Genomic DNA, 14,139 nt, shown 5'->3' on the forward strand with positions numbered 1-14,139 from the left:
ACACGTTGTACATTTACGCAATGTTTTTTGTCACGCTTGTGAATCAGAAGGTGTGAAACCATAAATGGAATGTCCTGAATGTGTGCTTCTGGTGTGAACTCACCTATTGGCTTGTAGACCAGTTTGTAGCCCAGGACTGGAGCCGGAGCGGCGTCCCAGGCCACGCGAAATCGCGTGTACCATTCATCAGAGATTCGCAGGTTCTGAGGTGCCAGGAGACCCACTGTACCAAAGCGGGGGAATGCAATAAATGAACACAGAATCGGTTCTGCCATTTTAACCCAAAAAAAACCCCATACACACACAGGAGAGCCTTTCCAGAGCCCCACACAGGCCGTCTATTCGTGTATTAGCCAATCTGTCTCCCTATGGGCATGAGCAGGACTGGTTTTCCTTTTGTTTATTGGACTATTATGTGTAATATGTGTGTTTAGTTTGAGGTTTATTTTCTTTTCATGACTGCTGGAGTAGCTGTGAGTTGTAGCAGCACAAGCTGCCTTGAGCTCAACAAGGGAATTGTCTTTCTCTTTTTGTTTATCTCGCTCTGAACTGTTGAATTCCTTGCAGCTAAGTTGCCCATGCAAGAGAAGCGGGACCTGGACTGACCACATGTTGAAAGCCTCGCTACCTGTCCGCCCGTTTCCTATGAGAGACCCTCCGGGCCCGTCCGCATAAACAGCCTCCACTGTGATGTTGTAGGGCGTGTCGGGCAGCAGATTCTGTAGGAGGGCGTTGTTTCGGTTTCCAGGAACAACGGTCTGTGGTCAAATAATAAAGACGCATTAGTGAGCTTTTCGGGACAGAGCCTCGCCGATAAACAAAAAACCCCTTTTGTTGACTGCTGCACTGTGTCACTCCTGGGAGGCCATTAGTGAACGAGTCTGGTCCCTTTGGAACACAGAACATATGCAGAAATGATCCCCCTTTTGAGGTCACCACAGAGGAATCGATTCATTTCCCACCACTTTGTACAAAGAGACCTTCACTGTCCAGCTGTTCTATCCATCAGCTTTCACATTTGACCCTTTTTCGGTTATTAGCGATCGATGTTGACTCAGCTAAGTTGCTAATTAACCTCGCTAATCTCTTATTAATGGCTCCAGACAGACAAATAAATGAGTTCAGTCCTTTGTTTGAAGAGCATCAGTTACAAAACGAAAATAAGACTCACAAACTCAGTGATGGGGTCACCGGTGAGGGGGGCGTAGCTGATCTTGTACTGCTGAACAGGGCCTTCGGCGTGGTCCCAGCCAATGCTGAGAGTGCTGGTGGTGGCGTCGAACACCCGCAGATTCCTAGGTCCTGTGCGGGGCACTGGCAACACGTCCAAAACATCACAATTTATTCTAAAATATGTACGTCTCTAAAATGTACTAAGAGTTGTTAGCATGATTGTCCAATAACAATGGATTCTGGCTCAAATGAATACCCACATGTTTTTCCATCTCCACGGACCGAAGGACCTTCTCCATCAGCGTAGATGGGAAGGACATTCACAGAGTACGGAGTGTCCGGAATGAGCAAATCCAAGAAGGCATTCTGGGTGTTCCCTGGGACCATCACCTGCACGGTTGGAAGTTACAGTTCGGGTCATGTGGACAGGCATGAGATAATCAGCCTCCCGTTGACAAAGGTTAGCCCCAGCGGCCATTAGTATTCTGGCAAGGCTAATGTACATAATGACCTCACTGCAAATCCCCTGTTTATATGATCCGAGAGAGATAACATTTTCAGATAGAGATGTCATGCAAACAAAGCTCTCAGAGGTTAAATGTTAAATAAGCACCATCCTCCTGGCAGGGGGACACTCTTTGGCAGCTTGAAAACCGGGTTTCTGCAAAACCGGCAGCTCGGTGTGCGGAGCAGGATGGAACCTGCCTAGATGCGGGTGGGCTAGAAGAGCAGTGTTCTTTATTCTCCACGTTTCAGCATTTGTTTTAGCAGCAATGCATGCCTTCTCCCTCCTTGGCAGATGGTTGTGTGTGTGTGTGTGTGTGTGTGTGTGTGTGTGTGTCAGGGTCTGTCCAGGTGTTGTCTGCAAACAGTGGCTGCCTCCATTTCTGGCTAATGTCTGGGCGAGTGTGGGACAGATGATAGTGGTGTACCGGCCGCAGACATGTTGGTGAGAAGAGCCCCGTTTCCACATATGTAAACCAACTGGCGCTCTCGCCAGACTAACACTCATCTGCCTTCATGAAAAAGCTGAAAATGGAGGGCCTAAGTTGGTCTATACTTTGAAAAAAGAAAACAATAAAGTAACCTTGAGGCCTTTTTTTCTCTTCTTCTATATATATAGTTTTTCTTTTATCAAAGGGCAGCGTTGCATCAAAGAAAATACTAATCATAAAACCGTCTCATTAGCCTTAAGCTTCAAATGGAACGAGTTTTCAGCGATGGCTTTAGCAGATGTTGGGTTTCGGGTGTTGGGTTTGTCCAAGACAGGGCTGTTTTTTTATTTGAGAGCTTTAATCTTGGGCCTGATTTCAGACATGACAGCCATAATGGGGAGAAAAATGGTAAATCCACTCACGAACTCAGAGGGCCTGACTCCAGTGTGGGGCTGGTAGGTGACCCGGTAGAGCTGCACCTGCCCTGTGGCTGGCTCCCAGCGGACGTTCAGACTGTTGGGGGTGGGGTTGTAGACTTGAAGATTCCTGGGTGCAGTGCGTGGCACTAAATGGAGAGGCAGATAGACATACACATGGTTACAGTCTGGATAAGCTGTAACCTCTGCCATTTCAACTTTATTTCCAGATAGAGGAAGTTCCATAAAGTCAGGAGACAAATGCTGAGCTAAGCAGGTACCAGGAGTACATTTTTTATAGTCCTCATGCTGAGAGCGCACAGTGAAAGGCAGCACAATTTTGAGTTTCTGCAAAAACTGTTTCACTTGCTGTTTAAAACAGAAGCAGATGTTAGTAACTCTTTATCCCAGCGATGCGAGATGCCGTGGTTTCGCTTTTTAAATGGGGTGGCTCAGAATAACATTAATGCATCTTCAAGCAATGTATATTGACAGCAGCGCTAGACATGCTTGTGTGCTCCATGGCAATGAGAGCTTTTCCAAATAGGAACATTTTGCTGACTGAGCATAGCAGCCAGAAATACAAGCAAACATGATAGATTTACAGAGACCCAAAAGCAACATGACGATCTGCACAAGGTCCAGGTCTGCGCTCTCTAAGGAAACCTTTTTCATTTAAAAGCCACTTAAAGTTTAATGAAAACTTCTCGGGAAAAAAAATGATACTCGTAGCCAGGACAAATAGATTTCAGTTGCATTTCAGAAGCAAAAGCAAAAAAGCAAAGGTGTTTGACCAAAAAGTGAGTTACGATTACTGATGCAACTGAAATACGATTGTATTTTGTTCAGTATTCTCAAATTTCCCACAAACATGCTGAAAGAATAACTTTTTTACTTACGAGTCTTCCCCTTTTCAGACTGACGCAGGCCTTCGCCCTCTGGGTAGACAGGGGCCACGGTTACAGTGTAGAGAGTGTTTGAGAGAAGATTCCTCAAAATTGTGTTAGTGGTGCCTCCAGAAACTTGTTCCTGTTCGTAAAGAGTGAGGTTGCTTCAGATGTCATCTACGGCAAAACATACGACTGTTTTGATTGGGGGGGGAGTCAAAAAGCATCTGGAGTCTGACCATGTCCTCAGCTCCACCGGCAGCAGGGACATAGAATATCCTGTACTGTCTCACGTTGCCCTCGGCCGGCTCCCAGCGCACCTTCAATGAGTTAGTGGTAGGATCGGTGACCTGTAGGTTCTTCACACCGCCCAGAGACTCTGAGAGTTGGATAATAGTCGAGTATATTATAAATTATGGTGAGGAAATAAAGGTATGGTAGGAAATGTAAAAAAAATAAGGCTAGGAGCAAATTGATGGCCAGGGCTCACTTGTCTTTCCATTTTCAGTCTGCCGCTTGCCCTCTACGTCAACATACACAGGAACCACTGACACCTTGTACTCAGTATCAGGCTTCAGGTTCCGCAGCACTGTGTTGGTCGACATTCCTGACACTTGAGTCTGAAGGAAAAGTGAACAGGAGGAAAGACAAATGGATTATCATTTACTGTTGTCTGACAGTAATAAAATTATATTATAATTATATTACTCCCAAACTGAAAGTTGTATTGTACTGCTTAGACATTCTGAGCACAAATGATGGTTCTCTGTACCATTTCCTCGGTTCCTCCAGCAGCAGGGACATAGATAACATTGTACTGTCGCACGTCTCCCTCAGCTGGGTCCCATCGCACCCTTAGTGAGTTAACGGTGGGATCGGTGACCTGCAGGTTCTTTACACCTCCCAGCGACTCTGCAGTGGAAAAAATTTAATATAGTTGTGGTTCAGATGGCCGAAACAACGATGCAAACTAGCAAAATTCATTCCAGGCCTTTGACTCATAACCAGGCATAACAGGCCCACGCTGCTAATGGGCTTTTGGTTTAATGGATATTTCATATATGCTTGAATATTGGGGGCACATTAATAATAATAATCTAGAAACACAGCAGCAGTTGGAACTCACTTGTTTTTCCATTTTCCGACTGCAGCTTTCCTTCAAGCTGTTCATAAACTGGAACCACAGACACCTTGTAAAGCGTGTTAGGATCTAGACCGCGTAGCACAATGCTGGTAGTGCCTCCAGAGACCTGTTCCTGTTAAAACAAGGAAGAAGAAAAAAAGACATGAGGTGCATGGCACACGCAAAGCCTTTCAAAGCATAACACCATTTAGAAGGGCATGTTTGTCCTAAGGACCCTCTCTGCAATTTTACGAAGACATTGTTGGGAAGGCATACCATCTTCTCTTCACCTCCTGCTACAGGCACATAGAGGATCTTGTACTGACGGACATTTCCTTCAGCTGGTTCCCAGCGTGCGGTCAAGCTGCTGATGGTGGGGTCGGTCACCTTCAGGTTCCTCACACCTCCCAGAGGCTCTGTGTTAAGAGATCAGAGCGTTCATCCAGTTTTTATTTTTTTGTTATTGTACTAGATAGGCCGGGATATTTGTGGTGTCAAGAGTTCATATAGACACAGCTGTCAAATTGTATAAATGCCAAGTCCTTTGTGCCGGCCGTCATGGTAACTTACTTGTCTTTTCTTTCTCAGACTGTGGCCTGCCCTCCATATCAGCATACACAGGTAGCACTGAGACTGTGTAGAGTGTGTCGGGCATGAGGTTCCGCAAAACGGTGTATGTTACGGCGCCAGAAACTTGCTCCTGTTTGTGCATAAAAAAAGCATTGCAGGATATGAAAACTTGTTGACAGGAACTGTGTTTAACGCATTTTCTATTACTGGTGGTAGAGTCCAAGTGGTTAACACACCACAGAGTCACAGGTTCAAACCCCTCTTACTACCAATGTGTCCCTGAGCAAGACTCTTAACCCTGAGTTGCTACAACTACCGATTGTTAGTCACTCTGGATAAGTACTTCTGATAAATGCTGTACATTTAATGTCTATTACCATAAGCTCCTTCCCTCCAGCTGTAGGGACGTAGATGACTCTGTACTCGCGAACATTTCCATCAGCCGGTTCCCAGCGTACGTTCAGGGTGCTGATAGTGGGGTCTGTCACCTGAAGGTTCTTTACTGTGCCCATGGGCTCTGAGAAAAGATTAATAGAAATGGAAAAGGTGATCCTCTTTCTCAGTGCCGTGAATGACCACTTCACACACTCGACAAAGACTCACTTGTTCGTCCCTGCTCAGACAATTCTGGGCCATCGCCCTCCGCATACACCGGGACAACTGTGACTCTGTAGAGAGTGTTGGGCTGGAGGTTTTTCATAGTCAGAGTTGTGGTGCTCTCAGAAACTTGCTCCTGTTGAGAGGACATAACTTTTTGAATATCAATGGAACCAAGATAACAGTCAACTCTTGCATACTAAAATGTGCTAATTTGGAAGTGTTGTGTAACTAAACCTAGGCGTGATCAGAACATCTTGGTTTGTCAGGCGGTGAAAAAAATATTTACCCCCATTATTTATTTACTAATAAATCACAATAATTGCCTATTTTTAATTAAAGAATGTGATCAACATGTTAAAAATATGCGGCAAAATGCATGGCAAAGTGGACTGTGAGCAGCACAGTGCTGTCTAGTGGGGCTTTGGGTATCACTGACTGATACGCTGATACATCCCCTCAAGTAGGCCAATTGGAAAGCAATTCCGTTTTTTCATGCATTTTTTTCTTTAGACATTTCATTGGACAGGGTGGGCATGGCTTGTCTCTTGTCTCTTGACATGGTCTCTAAAATTGCTTGCCAGTTCAGAAAATTTGTACTGAGTCAGTCTGAACAATTGTGCCGGTTCTACCACACCACACATTGCCTGGGAACTTCCAGCTAGCCCCAGCTTTGCCTCTCAATACAGTCTCTAAACATTTTGACCCTAAACAGTCATAGCTCTGAGGAAAAAATTATCAATGCTGTTTTACCATAACTGAGAAAGAAAAATCATGGGGCTATTATAAATCTGGCATCAGCATGCAGCAAGGGAATCCAGCAAAAGCTTCTGTTACCGTCATTTCAGGTCCTCCGTCAACAGGGACATAGATCACTTTGTAGCCCTGCACATTCCCATCTGCTGCTTCCCATACTGCAGTCAGGGTGGAAAAGGTCTCATCTATAATCCGCAGGTTCCTCACACCGCCCAAGGGCACTGAAGAGAGGACAGAAGAGTTAAAAAGACCCCCAAAAGAAGAGAATATCTCACAACATCTCTGGAAATCTGAGATTACAAATGACTGAGAAATTAACTTCTGTAGTACTTACGGGTCTTTCCATTCTCAGACTGGCGTTTGCCTTCTCTGGCAGGGTACACTGGCTGCACAGACACTGTGTACAAGGTATCCGGCAGGAGGTTCCTCAAGACAATACTAGTCTGGGTTGATGGTACTTGTTCCTGTGCAAAAGGAAAAGGAAAAATTTTAGGGACTACAGCAGTCTAGCGGCATCCACTGCTTCTAGCAAAGTCTTACCATGTCCTCTCGTCCTCCTGCAGTAGGAACAAAGAAGACCTTATACTGGCGTACAGCACCATCGGCTGGTTCCCACTTCACATTCAGGGAGGTCATGGTGGGGTCGGTCACCCTTAGGCTCTTCACACCACCCAAGGGTCCTGCCCAAGATACCATTTTCTTTTTACTGTTTCGGCTTCCAGTAACTCGCAACATAGGTCAGCAGGATATTCCAGTGTGTGCTGCCAAATGCAGTAAGGAACAGTCTGACTCACTTGTTCTTCCTTCTTCTGTCATGCGTTTGCCATCACCCTCTGGATACACAGGTACCAAGCTCACTTTGTAGAGTGTATCTGGCTGAAGGCCTCTAAGCACAGTAGCAGTGGTGCTAGCAGAGACCTGTTCCTGTTGAGTATATGAAACAGGACACTTTCTCAAACCCATCCACCAATCATTAAAAACCAGTGCAGTGGAAACACTGAATCCCATGAAGAATGATTTATGTTGCTTATGGAGTGAAAAACAGTTCAGACATCTAAAGCTAGAAGGACTGTGTTGTCTGTGAGATGACTTTATGAACAGCAAATTGACGGTCCTACCAGTCCTACCATGCTCTCAGCGCCACCGGCAGCTGGCACATAGATGACTTTGTACTCGCGGACAGCACCCTCGGCCAACTCCCAACGCACGTTCAGGGTTGACATTGTGGGGTTTAACACCTGAAGGTTTCTCACACCACCTAAAGGCTCTGGGTGTCAAAGAGAACCGAAAATAGAACAAATACCGTTCAGGAGAAATTGGTATTCCAGCCTAAAATTATGTCAGAAAATGATCACAACGACTATTTTTCAACCTCTCTCCCAGTACAGTGTAGGAATGCTGTTTAAACCAAAGGCATCAGCATGGTAACTTCACAGTTATCCTGCTTCATCTGGGACAGCCCAAATCATACATTTCATATTGTACATTCATATTGAGATGAATCAAGCAGATAGGACTAATGTAGTTGGATCTGAGGTGTTCATGCATGTCTTATTGGTGTATTGGTGTTTTGGTGTATTTCTTGTGGCCACATACTTGTCTTCCCTTGGCCAGAAATGTCCTTGCTCTCTCCACTGCGATAGACGGCAGCCACTGAGATAGTGTAAGGGGTGTCAGGGGTTAGCTTCTGAAGTATAACACTGTTCTTCTTCCCTCCAACCTGGGTCTGTACAGGGTAAATAGTAAAAGTAAAAACGGTGAGTGACTAATGTTTTTGTGTGGAGGTGTTTTGTCAGAAAACTCTGGCTTGATTTAGCAGATTACATCCCTTCAGCAATGGGACCCGTCTTTTTGCTTTGTTTAGCTCAGCATGGTCAGACTATTCAAATGCCCAGTATAAACCCAAGGGATCCATCAAAGAGCAAATCTTTGAACATCTAGCATCTCGTAAAGAAACTCCAGGGTGTATTCTGAGCTGGCTATTTAACATGTACAATTTTAGCTTGTTGGATCACCTTGAGTATAGGCCAGCTCAGTTTGGTACATGATAAATAGTCCCTATAAAAATATCTTACAGGCTTTTGCACTGAATACTCATGTGATATACTATCTGCAATTCTAGCAAAGTATTCCCAATTATATAATGGTTCATATAACCTCCTCCCAAACACTGTGGAACATTGTTAATATATGCAGTAATGTATGACTTCTCAAACATTTATGGGACCAGGTTCACTTGTAAGACCCACACAATCCTTTCCTCCCTCCTTTTGTGAATTCAAGTAGTTCAGCATTCAAACAGCGCTCATGTTTTCTTAAAGTGGAATTCAGCGGTTGCGTCTCTTTGGGTTTAAGACAATTTATCAGTCAGATCAAAACATCAGCTATTCCCACTGTAGTATATTGCAAACAGCTGAGCACGTATGCTTCGTGTAAACACCAAGGAAAATTGTCTGAAGAACGGCCAGGAGACTTGCATGGCTATCAACATTTTCCAAAAAAGTACAGTTGGATTCGCCCTGCAGCACAAATTGGCCATTACAGACATGGAACAGACTGATTGAAGAGGTATAGGAAAGACCCTGTATAGACTCAACCACTATGAGTCACCACTCAAGTGCTGTGTAGCGATCCTTGAGCTTCCAGATTTCCAGTGGGTTTCACATTAAAATTAACAACATAACGGTCTGTGCAGTTCTTCAGATTTTTTGTGATAGGACTGTGATAAATCTGTTAAAATCTGGCTCCATAGCAACACAAAAAAAGTCATGCACATATACACACAGTGTAAACTTACTGAAAGAGGCTTTCCTCCAGCTACTGGTTGGAAAGATATTTTGTAGTTCTGGACTGGGCCTGGGGCATGGTCCCATTTTACAGTCAAAGTAGTAGTTGTGGCATTGAAGACCTGTAAGTTCTGTGGTGGCCCAATGGGAGCTGATGTAAACATATATACAAATACACACAGAGGTTAAATCACTTTGTCACAGATGTACCTCTGGTCCTTCACCAGTGAGATAGGAGGAACAAGGCAGTTTATTTGCTTGTTTGATTCATGGGAAGAATCTGCAAACCATGAACCTGCACATTAGTTTGATGACATCTGGGTGACAATTGGATGAAGCAACATAGTGAATTAAAACTCGCAATGGGACAAAAAAACATATGCAGCCAGGCAGGTTACATGTGTACATGCATCCATAGAATGGGCTGATGGAAAGATTGAAGTCATTGATGGATGGCTTGACAATGAAAGGATGACATGTTGACATGACGACACGATGACAAAGTGATACGATGACAAATGACACATGGATCAAATGATGAACATCAGCAACTGCTTTTGGCTGAACTTCCACTGCAGGGACCTCAGTTCAGTCAGACTAATTACAAGGCAAATGCCATTCCATTCCAGTGGAATCTATTTGGAATATATCCAGATGAACTGGGTCTTTTCAACAAACGTTTAGCCTTTGCAGGTCACAAATATGCACATGCAGTTACTATGGTAACACTTCCTGTACCCTTTCATAATGCATTACACCTAAATATTATAAATAAGTATGTATGCATTATATGTACTATCAACTTTTGATAATTGGATAATTGATGTTTTCATTAGTTTAGTAGATAAAATCTACAAAAGCAGAATTGTGTTATTATAGCATTAAAACTTATTTATTTTATATATTATTGTCAGGATTGCCTGCAGCTGGGCTCCACACCGGAACCCAATCCTGACGCCCCATAAATGCCGGAAGTTTCCGCCCGTTCGGGGTCGCTGGCATTTTCGTGAACTCGCTGCACGAACTTGACCTAGTTTTGTTTTCATGTGTTTTGAGTTCTGGCAATCGCCACACGCCTACGGGTTTGTTTCAGTTCCTTATTTAAGTTAAATCGTTTTCGGCCACCGCGCCAGTCTTTATTTGTGTTTCTTTATTGTTTATTTGTTAATAAAAACCCCTTCCCAGCATGTCAGACCTCTGCGCTTCCTTCCCCCGTAAGTCCGTAGTCGTGACAGAATGCCAGCGACCCACCCAAAAGCGCAGAGGTAAAAAACAGAGGAGAAGAAACGCCGCGAAGGACGCAGCCCGGCGCGGCGAACGCGGACGGCAGGGGAGAGACGCGCCGCCCGTTCTGGTGGAGCGTTTTCTCCCCGAGAAGCCGTGGTACGCGGCGCCGGGTGATGACGTCACCCCCGGGAAACTCCGCGAAACCCGGAAGCGACAACGTCGGCGGGTGAGTGGGCGGAGCGAGGACGTTGGCGTCGGCAGCAGCGAGGAAGTGACGTGGGCAGCGAGCGCAATAGATGCGACCCCCACGATCTTCGCCATGTCGAGCCAAGAACTCTGCGCTCTGCTGGCAAGGCTCCCCGTGGACTGGGACGACACGGACGACGACGAGAGCACGGGAGACGAGAGTTGGGCTCCGCCCATCGCACCAGTCTGCAATCGTCGCAAGGTCCGTGGGGACCCACGTCACTTCCAGGGGGGTGAGAAGCGACAACGGCGGCGTCCCTCCAGCGAGGAGGTGGGCAGGCTCCAGCCCGAATGGCCAGAGTACTGTCCCTGGGAGTTGATCGCACCCTGGGTCCAGGATGTCCGCAGGGTGGACGACCCTCGGAGTCACAGGTGGGAGGACACGGATGACGAAAGCGACAATGACGTGGATTTTCGTTGGGCAGTCGGGGCCGGGATGACTCCACCCAGCGCGCGCGTCCGAGATTGTCGCGACATCCGTGAAGATCCACGTGACTTCCGAGGGTATGAGGTCGACACGGACCAACACGAGGATGACTCCGATTGGGCAGTCGGTGCCGGGATGGCTCCGCCCATCGTGCCCGTCCATGATCGTTGCGAGGTCCGTGGAAACCCACGTCAGTCCCAGAGGTGCGACAACAGTGAGGAGGAGGACAGCGATGCGGGGGTAAGCTGGTGGAACAGGGCAACAGGAGGTCGCCAGCCAGCAACTGCACAGCCGGAACTGCCTCACAGGGAAGATGCCCTCCCAGCTCCAGTCGCCGACCCGCCTTCCCTCTGCTCGGACGTTCCCCAGCTGAACGGCAGCGCATCACCAGCGCCCCCGCATGCTGGAGAAGACGTCTACCACCCCCCACGCTACAACACGCCCACCACCATCTCCAGCGACGTGCCCAGCCCCGTGTGGGACAGCCAAATGGTCCCAGGACCCTTCAGTGGGGCAGCAGACACTGATGAGACCACCACCATCCTCGCGTGTCTGCTTGGGTCAGCATGGGGCTGGAGCACAGCCCTCTGGCAGCAGGGAGAGACCGACAGGAGTTTTCGGGACTTCCAGCAGAGACTGAGGGCGGAGTTTGATCGGCCAGAGCCTGAGCCAGGGATCGAACTCTGCCCCTCCACCACATCCAGCGCCAGTCAGGATCCAGGGCAAGAAGACCAAGCACTGGCGGGCGACGAGAAGGTCGCGCCTCCCGAGATCCTGGCTGTGCCCCCTGAGGAGGTCCCGGAGTGCTCAGAGAGGGAACTAGACGACCCTCTCTTCTGTCTGTCTCTGTCTGTGTGTGTGTGCGTGGCATATGTGTCCGTATGTCGCCCCCACTTCCCCTCTTTGTGTCCACCAGATGGTGACCCAGCAGCAGAGCCGAACCCCAGGGAGGGAGTTCCCAACCTGACTGCACCGGTCCAAGGCGAGGTGGACGAGCCCCAAGGTACCCCTAAGTCCAGCCGGGGGGGGTGCTCCCCCAAAGAATTTTTTGGGGGGGTGCAGTTCGGGTTGGGGACTCCTCCTGAGGGGAGGGGAGGTGGGGAAGCGATGGAGCTGGGTCCTCCGGTAGCCAGTGAGGAGGGCGGGCCAGGCATGGGCCTGCGTCTGCCTCCAGAGGGGTGGAGCGCCATAGAGCCCCCGGGTAGGCATGAGGACCCAGCTGGGACAGACAGGAAGAGGGCCTGCTTGTCCCAACGGACGCAGAAGGGGCTAGCCGGATGGTCTGGCAATGCCCCCCCCTTGGCACCAGGGCCGTGCAGCGAGAGGGGCTGCATAGTCCCAGAAGGCACCAGCCTGGGGTGCCTGGAACAGTCGCCGGAGGCTCTGGGACAATCTCCCTGCGCGGTGCAGGGGGTGACACAAGACGTGTCAGAGGGGACATGTGGAGACAGGGCCCACACGTACCCAGATGGATCGGCCCTGATTATTGTGTGCAGGTACGGGAGTCCGGGGCCGCCATGCGGGACCACGCCGGGGAGCCAGGCCGAGGGTCCGGGGCCGCCATGCGGGACCACGCCGGGGAGCCAGGCCGAGGGTCCGGGGCAGTCATGCGGGACCACGCCGGGGAGCCAGGCCGAGGGTCCGGGGCCGCCATGCGGGACCACGCCGGGGAGCCAGGCCGAGGGTCCGGGGCCGCCATGCGGGACCACGCCGGGGAGCCAGGCCGAGGGTCCGGGGCCGCCAAGCGGGACCACGCCGGGGAGCCAGGCCGAGGGTCCGGGGCCGCCAAGCGGGACCACGCCGGGGAGCCAGGCCGAGGGTCCGGGGCCGCCAAGCGGGACCACGCCGGGGAGCCAGCCCGAGGGGACCGGGGCCGCCACGCCTGACCACGCCGGGGAGCCAGCCCGAGGGACCGGGGCCGCCACGCCTGACCACGCCGGGGAGCCAGCCCGAGGGACCGGGGCCGCCACGCCTGAACACGCCGGGGAACCAGCCCGAGGGACCGGGGCCGCCACGCCTGACCACGCCGGGGAGCCAGCCCGAGGGACCGGGTCCTCCAAGGGGAGGATACAGCAGGGCAGGAGCCCTGTGGTTGCCGCCGTCCGCCCCGCCGCCTCCACTGATGGTACTGTTGGGGCTCCGAGGACGTAGCCCTTGGAGGGGGGGCTCTGTCAGGATTGCCTGCAGCTGGGCTCCACACCGGAACCCAATCCTGACGCCCCATAAATGCCGGAAGTTTCCGCCCGTTCGGGGTCGCTGGCATTTTCGTGAACTCGCTGCACGAACTTGACCTAGTTTTGTTTTCATGTGTTTTGAGTTCTGGCAATCGCCACACGCCTACGGGTTTGTTTCAGTTCCTTATTTAAGTTAAATCGTTTTCGGCCACCGCGCCAGTCTTTATTTGTGTTTCTTTATTGTTTATTTGTTAATAAAAACCCCTTCCCAGCATGTCAGACCTCTGCGCTTCCTTCCCCCGTAAGTCCGTAGTCGTGACAATTATTTCTGTTTAAATACTCAAATCCATGGTTTGTATAATTTATTGCAACTAATAAGCTGGAATTTATGGCAAAATGGCATCATACACAAAGTACTTTTTATGTCTGCGTGGTTACCCAGAAGAAACTAGGCCTAAAATAACTGTTGTTAAACAGCATTATATAACAGTGGTTTTGATTTATGTGTTCTTTGTGTTGCTGAGGGTTTTTAGGATATTTTTCCGGTGTAAGATCCATGACTACATTTGCTGGAAATGCTTCTCCTGTTTTGATCAGCACCATTAAAGAAATATAGTTGACATTACTAATATTTTACTTAATAATGCCATTTAAAGCCAATATTAATACTAAATAACCTTTATTTGTGAAGATCGTGAACAATGCTGGTCATTCTAAAAACTCTATTAATCAGACTGCATTTAAATGACATAGTTATAATTAAAATGACATAATTTTTATAATATTGTAATTATTCATATTATGAATTAAAGCCTATTATAA

General features: G+C 48.6%; 1 protein-coding gene across 3 annotated transcripts in view; it reads right to left on the minus strand.

Annotated features, from left to right (window-relative positions):
* The window catches only part of col12a1b (collagen, type XII, alpha 1b), a 57,156-nt gene that overhangs the window by 18,368 nt on the left and 24,649 nt on the right, over positions 1–14,139 (minus strand). For all 3 annotated transcript variants that reach the window (XM_029002269.1, XM_029002268.1, XM_029002267.1), the window contains 21 exons: positions 9,255–9,394; positions 8,054–8,183; positions 7,585–7,724; positions 7,252–7,381; positions 6,998–7,137; positions 6,792–6,921; positions 6,539–6,678; positions 5,708–5,837; positions 5,482–5,621; positions 5,105–5,234; positions 4,811–4,950; positions 4,538–4,667; positions 4,184–4,323; positions 3,902–4,031; positions 3,651–3,790; positions 3,424–3,553; positions 2,531–2,673; positions 1,434–1,563; positions 1,172–1,314; positions 629–758; positions 104–223 (listed from right to left, as the gene is read on the minus strand). In XM_029002269.1, coding sequence (XP_028858102.1) covers positions 104–223; positions 629–758; positions 1,172–1,314; positions 1,434–1,563; positions 2,531–2,673; positions 3,424–3,553; positions 3,651–3,790; positions 3,902–4,031; positions 4,184–4,323; positions 4,538–4,667; positions 4,811–4,950; positions 5,105–5,234; positions 5,482–5,621; positions 5,708–5,837; positions 6,539–6,678; positions 6,792–6,921; positions 6,998–7,137; positions 7,252–7,381; positions 7,585–7,724; positions 8,054–8,183; positions 9,255–9,394 — 2,826 coding nt within the window. The remainder of the gene's footprint in view (positions 1–103; positions 224–628; positions 759–1,171; positions 1,315–1,433; positions 1,564–2,530; positions 2,674–3,423; positions 3,554–3,650; positions 3,791–3,901; positions 4,032–4,183; positions 4,324–4,537; positions 4,668–4,810; positions 4,951–5,104; positions 5,235–5,481; positions 5,622–5,707; positions 5,838–6,538; positions 6,679–6,791; positions 6,922–6,997; positions 7,138–7,251; positions 7,382–7,584; positions 7,725–8,053; positions 8,184–9,254; positions 9,395–14,139) is intronic.

The sequence above is a fragment of the Denticeps clupeoides genome, chromosome 14 (assembly GCF_900700375.1).
Source record: "Denticeps clupeoides chromosome 14, fDenClu1.1, whole genome shotgun sequence".
Taxonomy (NCBI): Eukaryota; Metazoa; Chordata; class Actinopteri; order Clupeiformes; family Denticipitidae; genus Denticeps; species Denticeps clupeoides.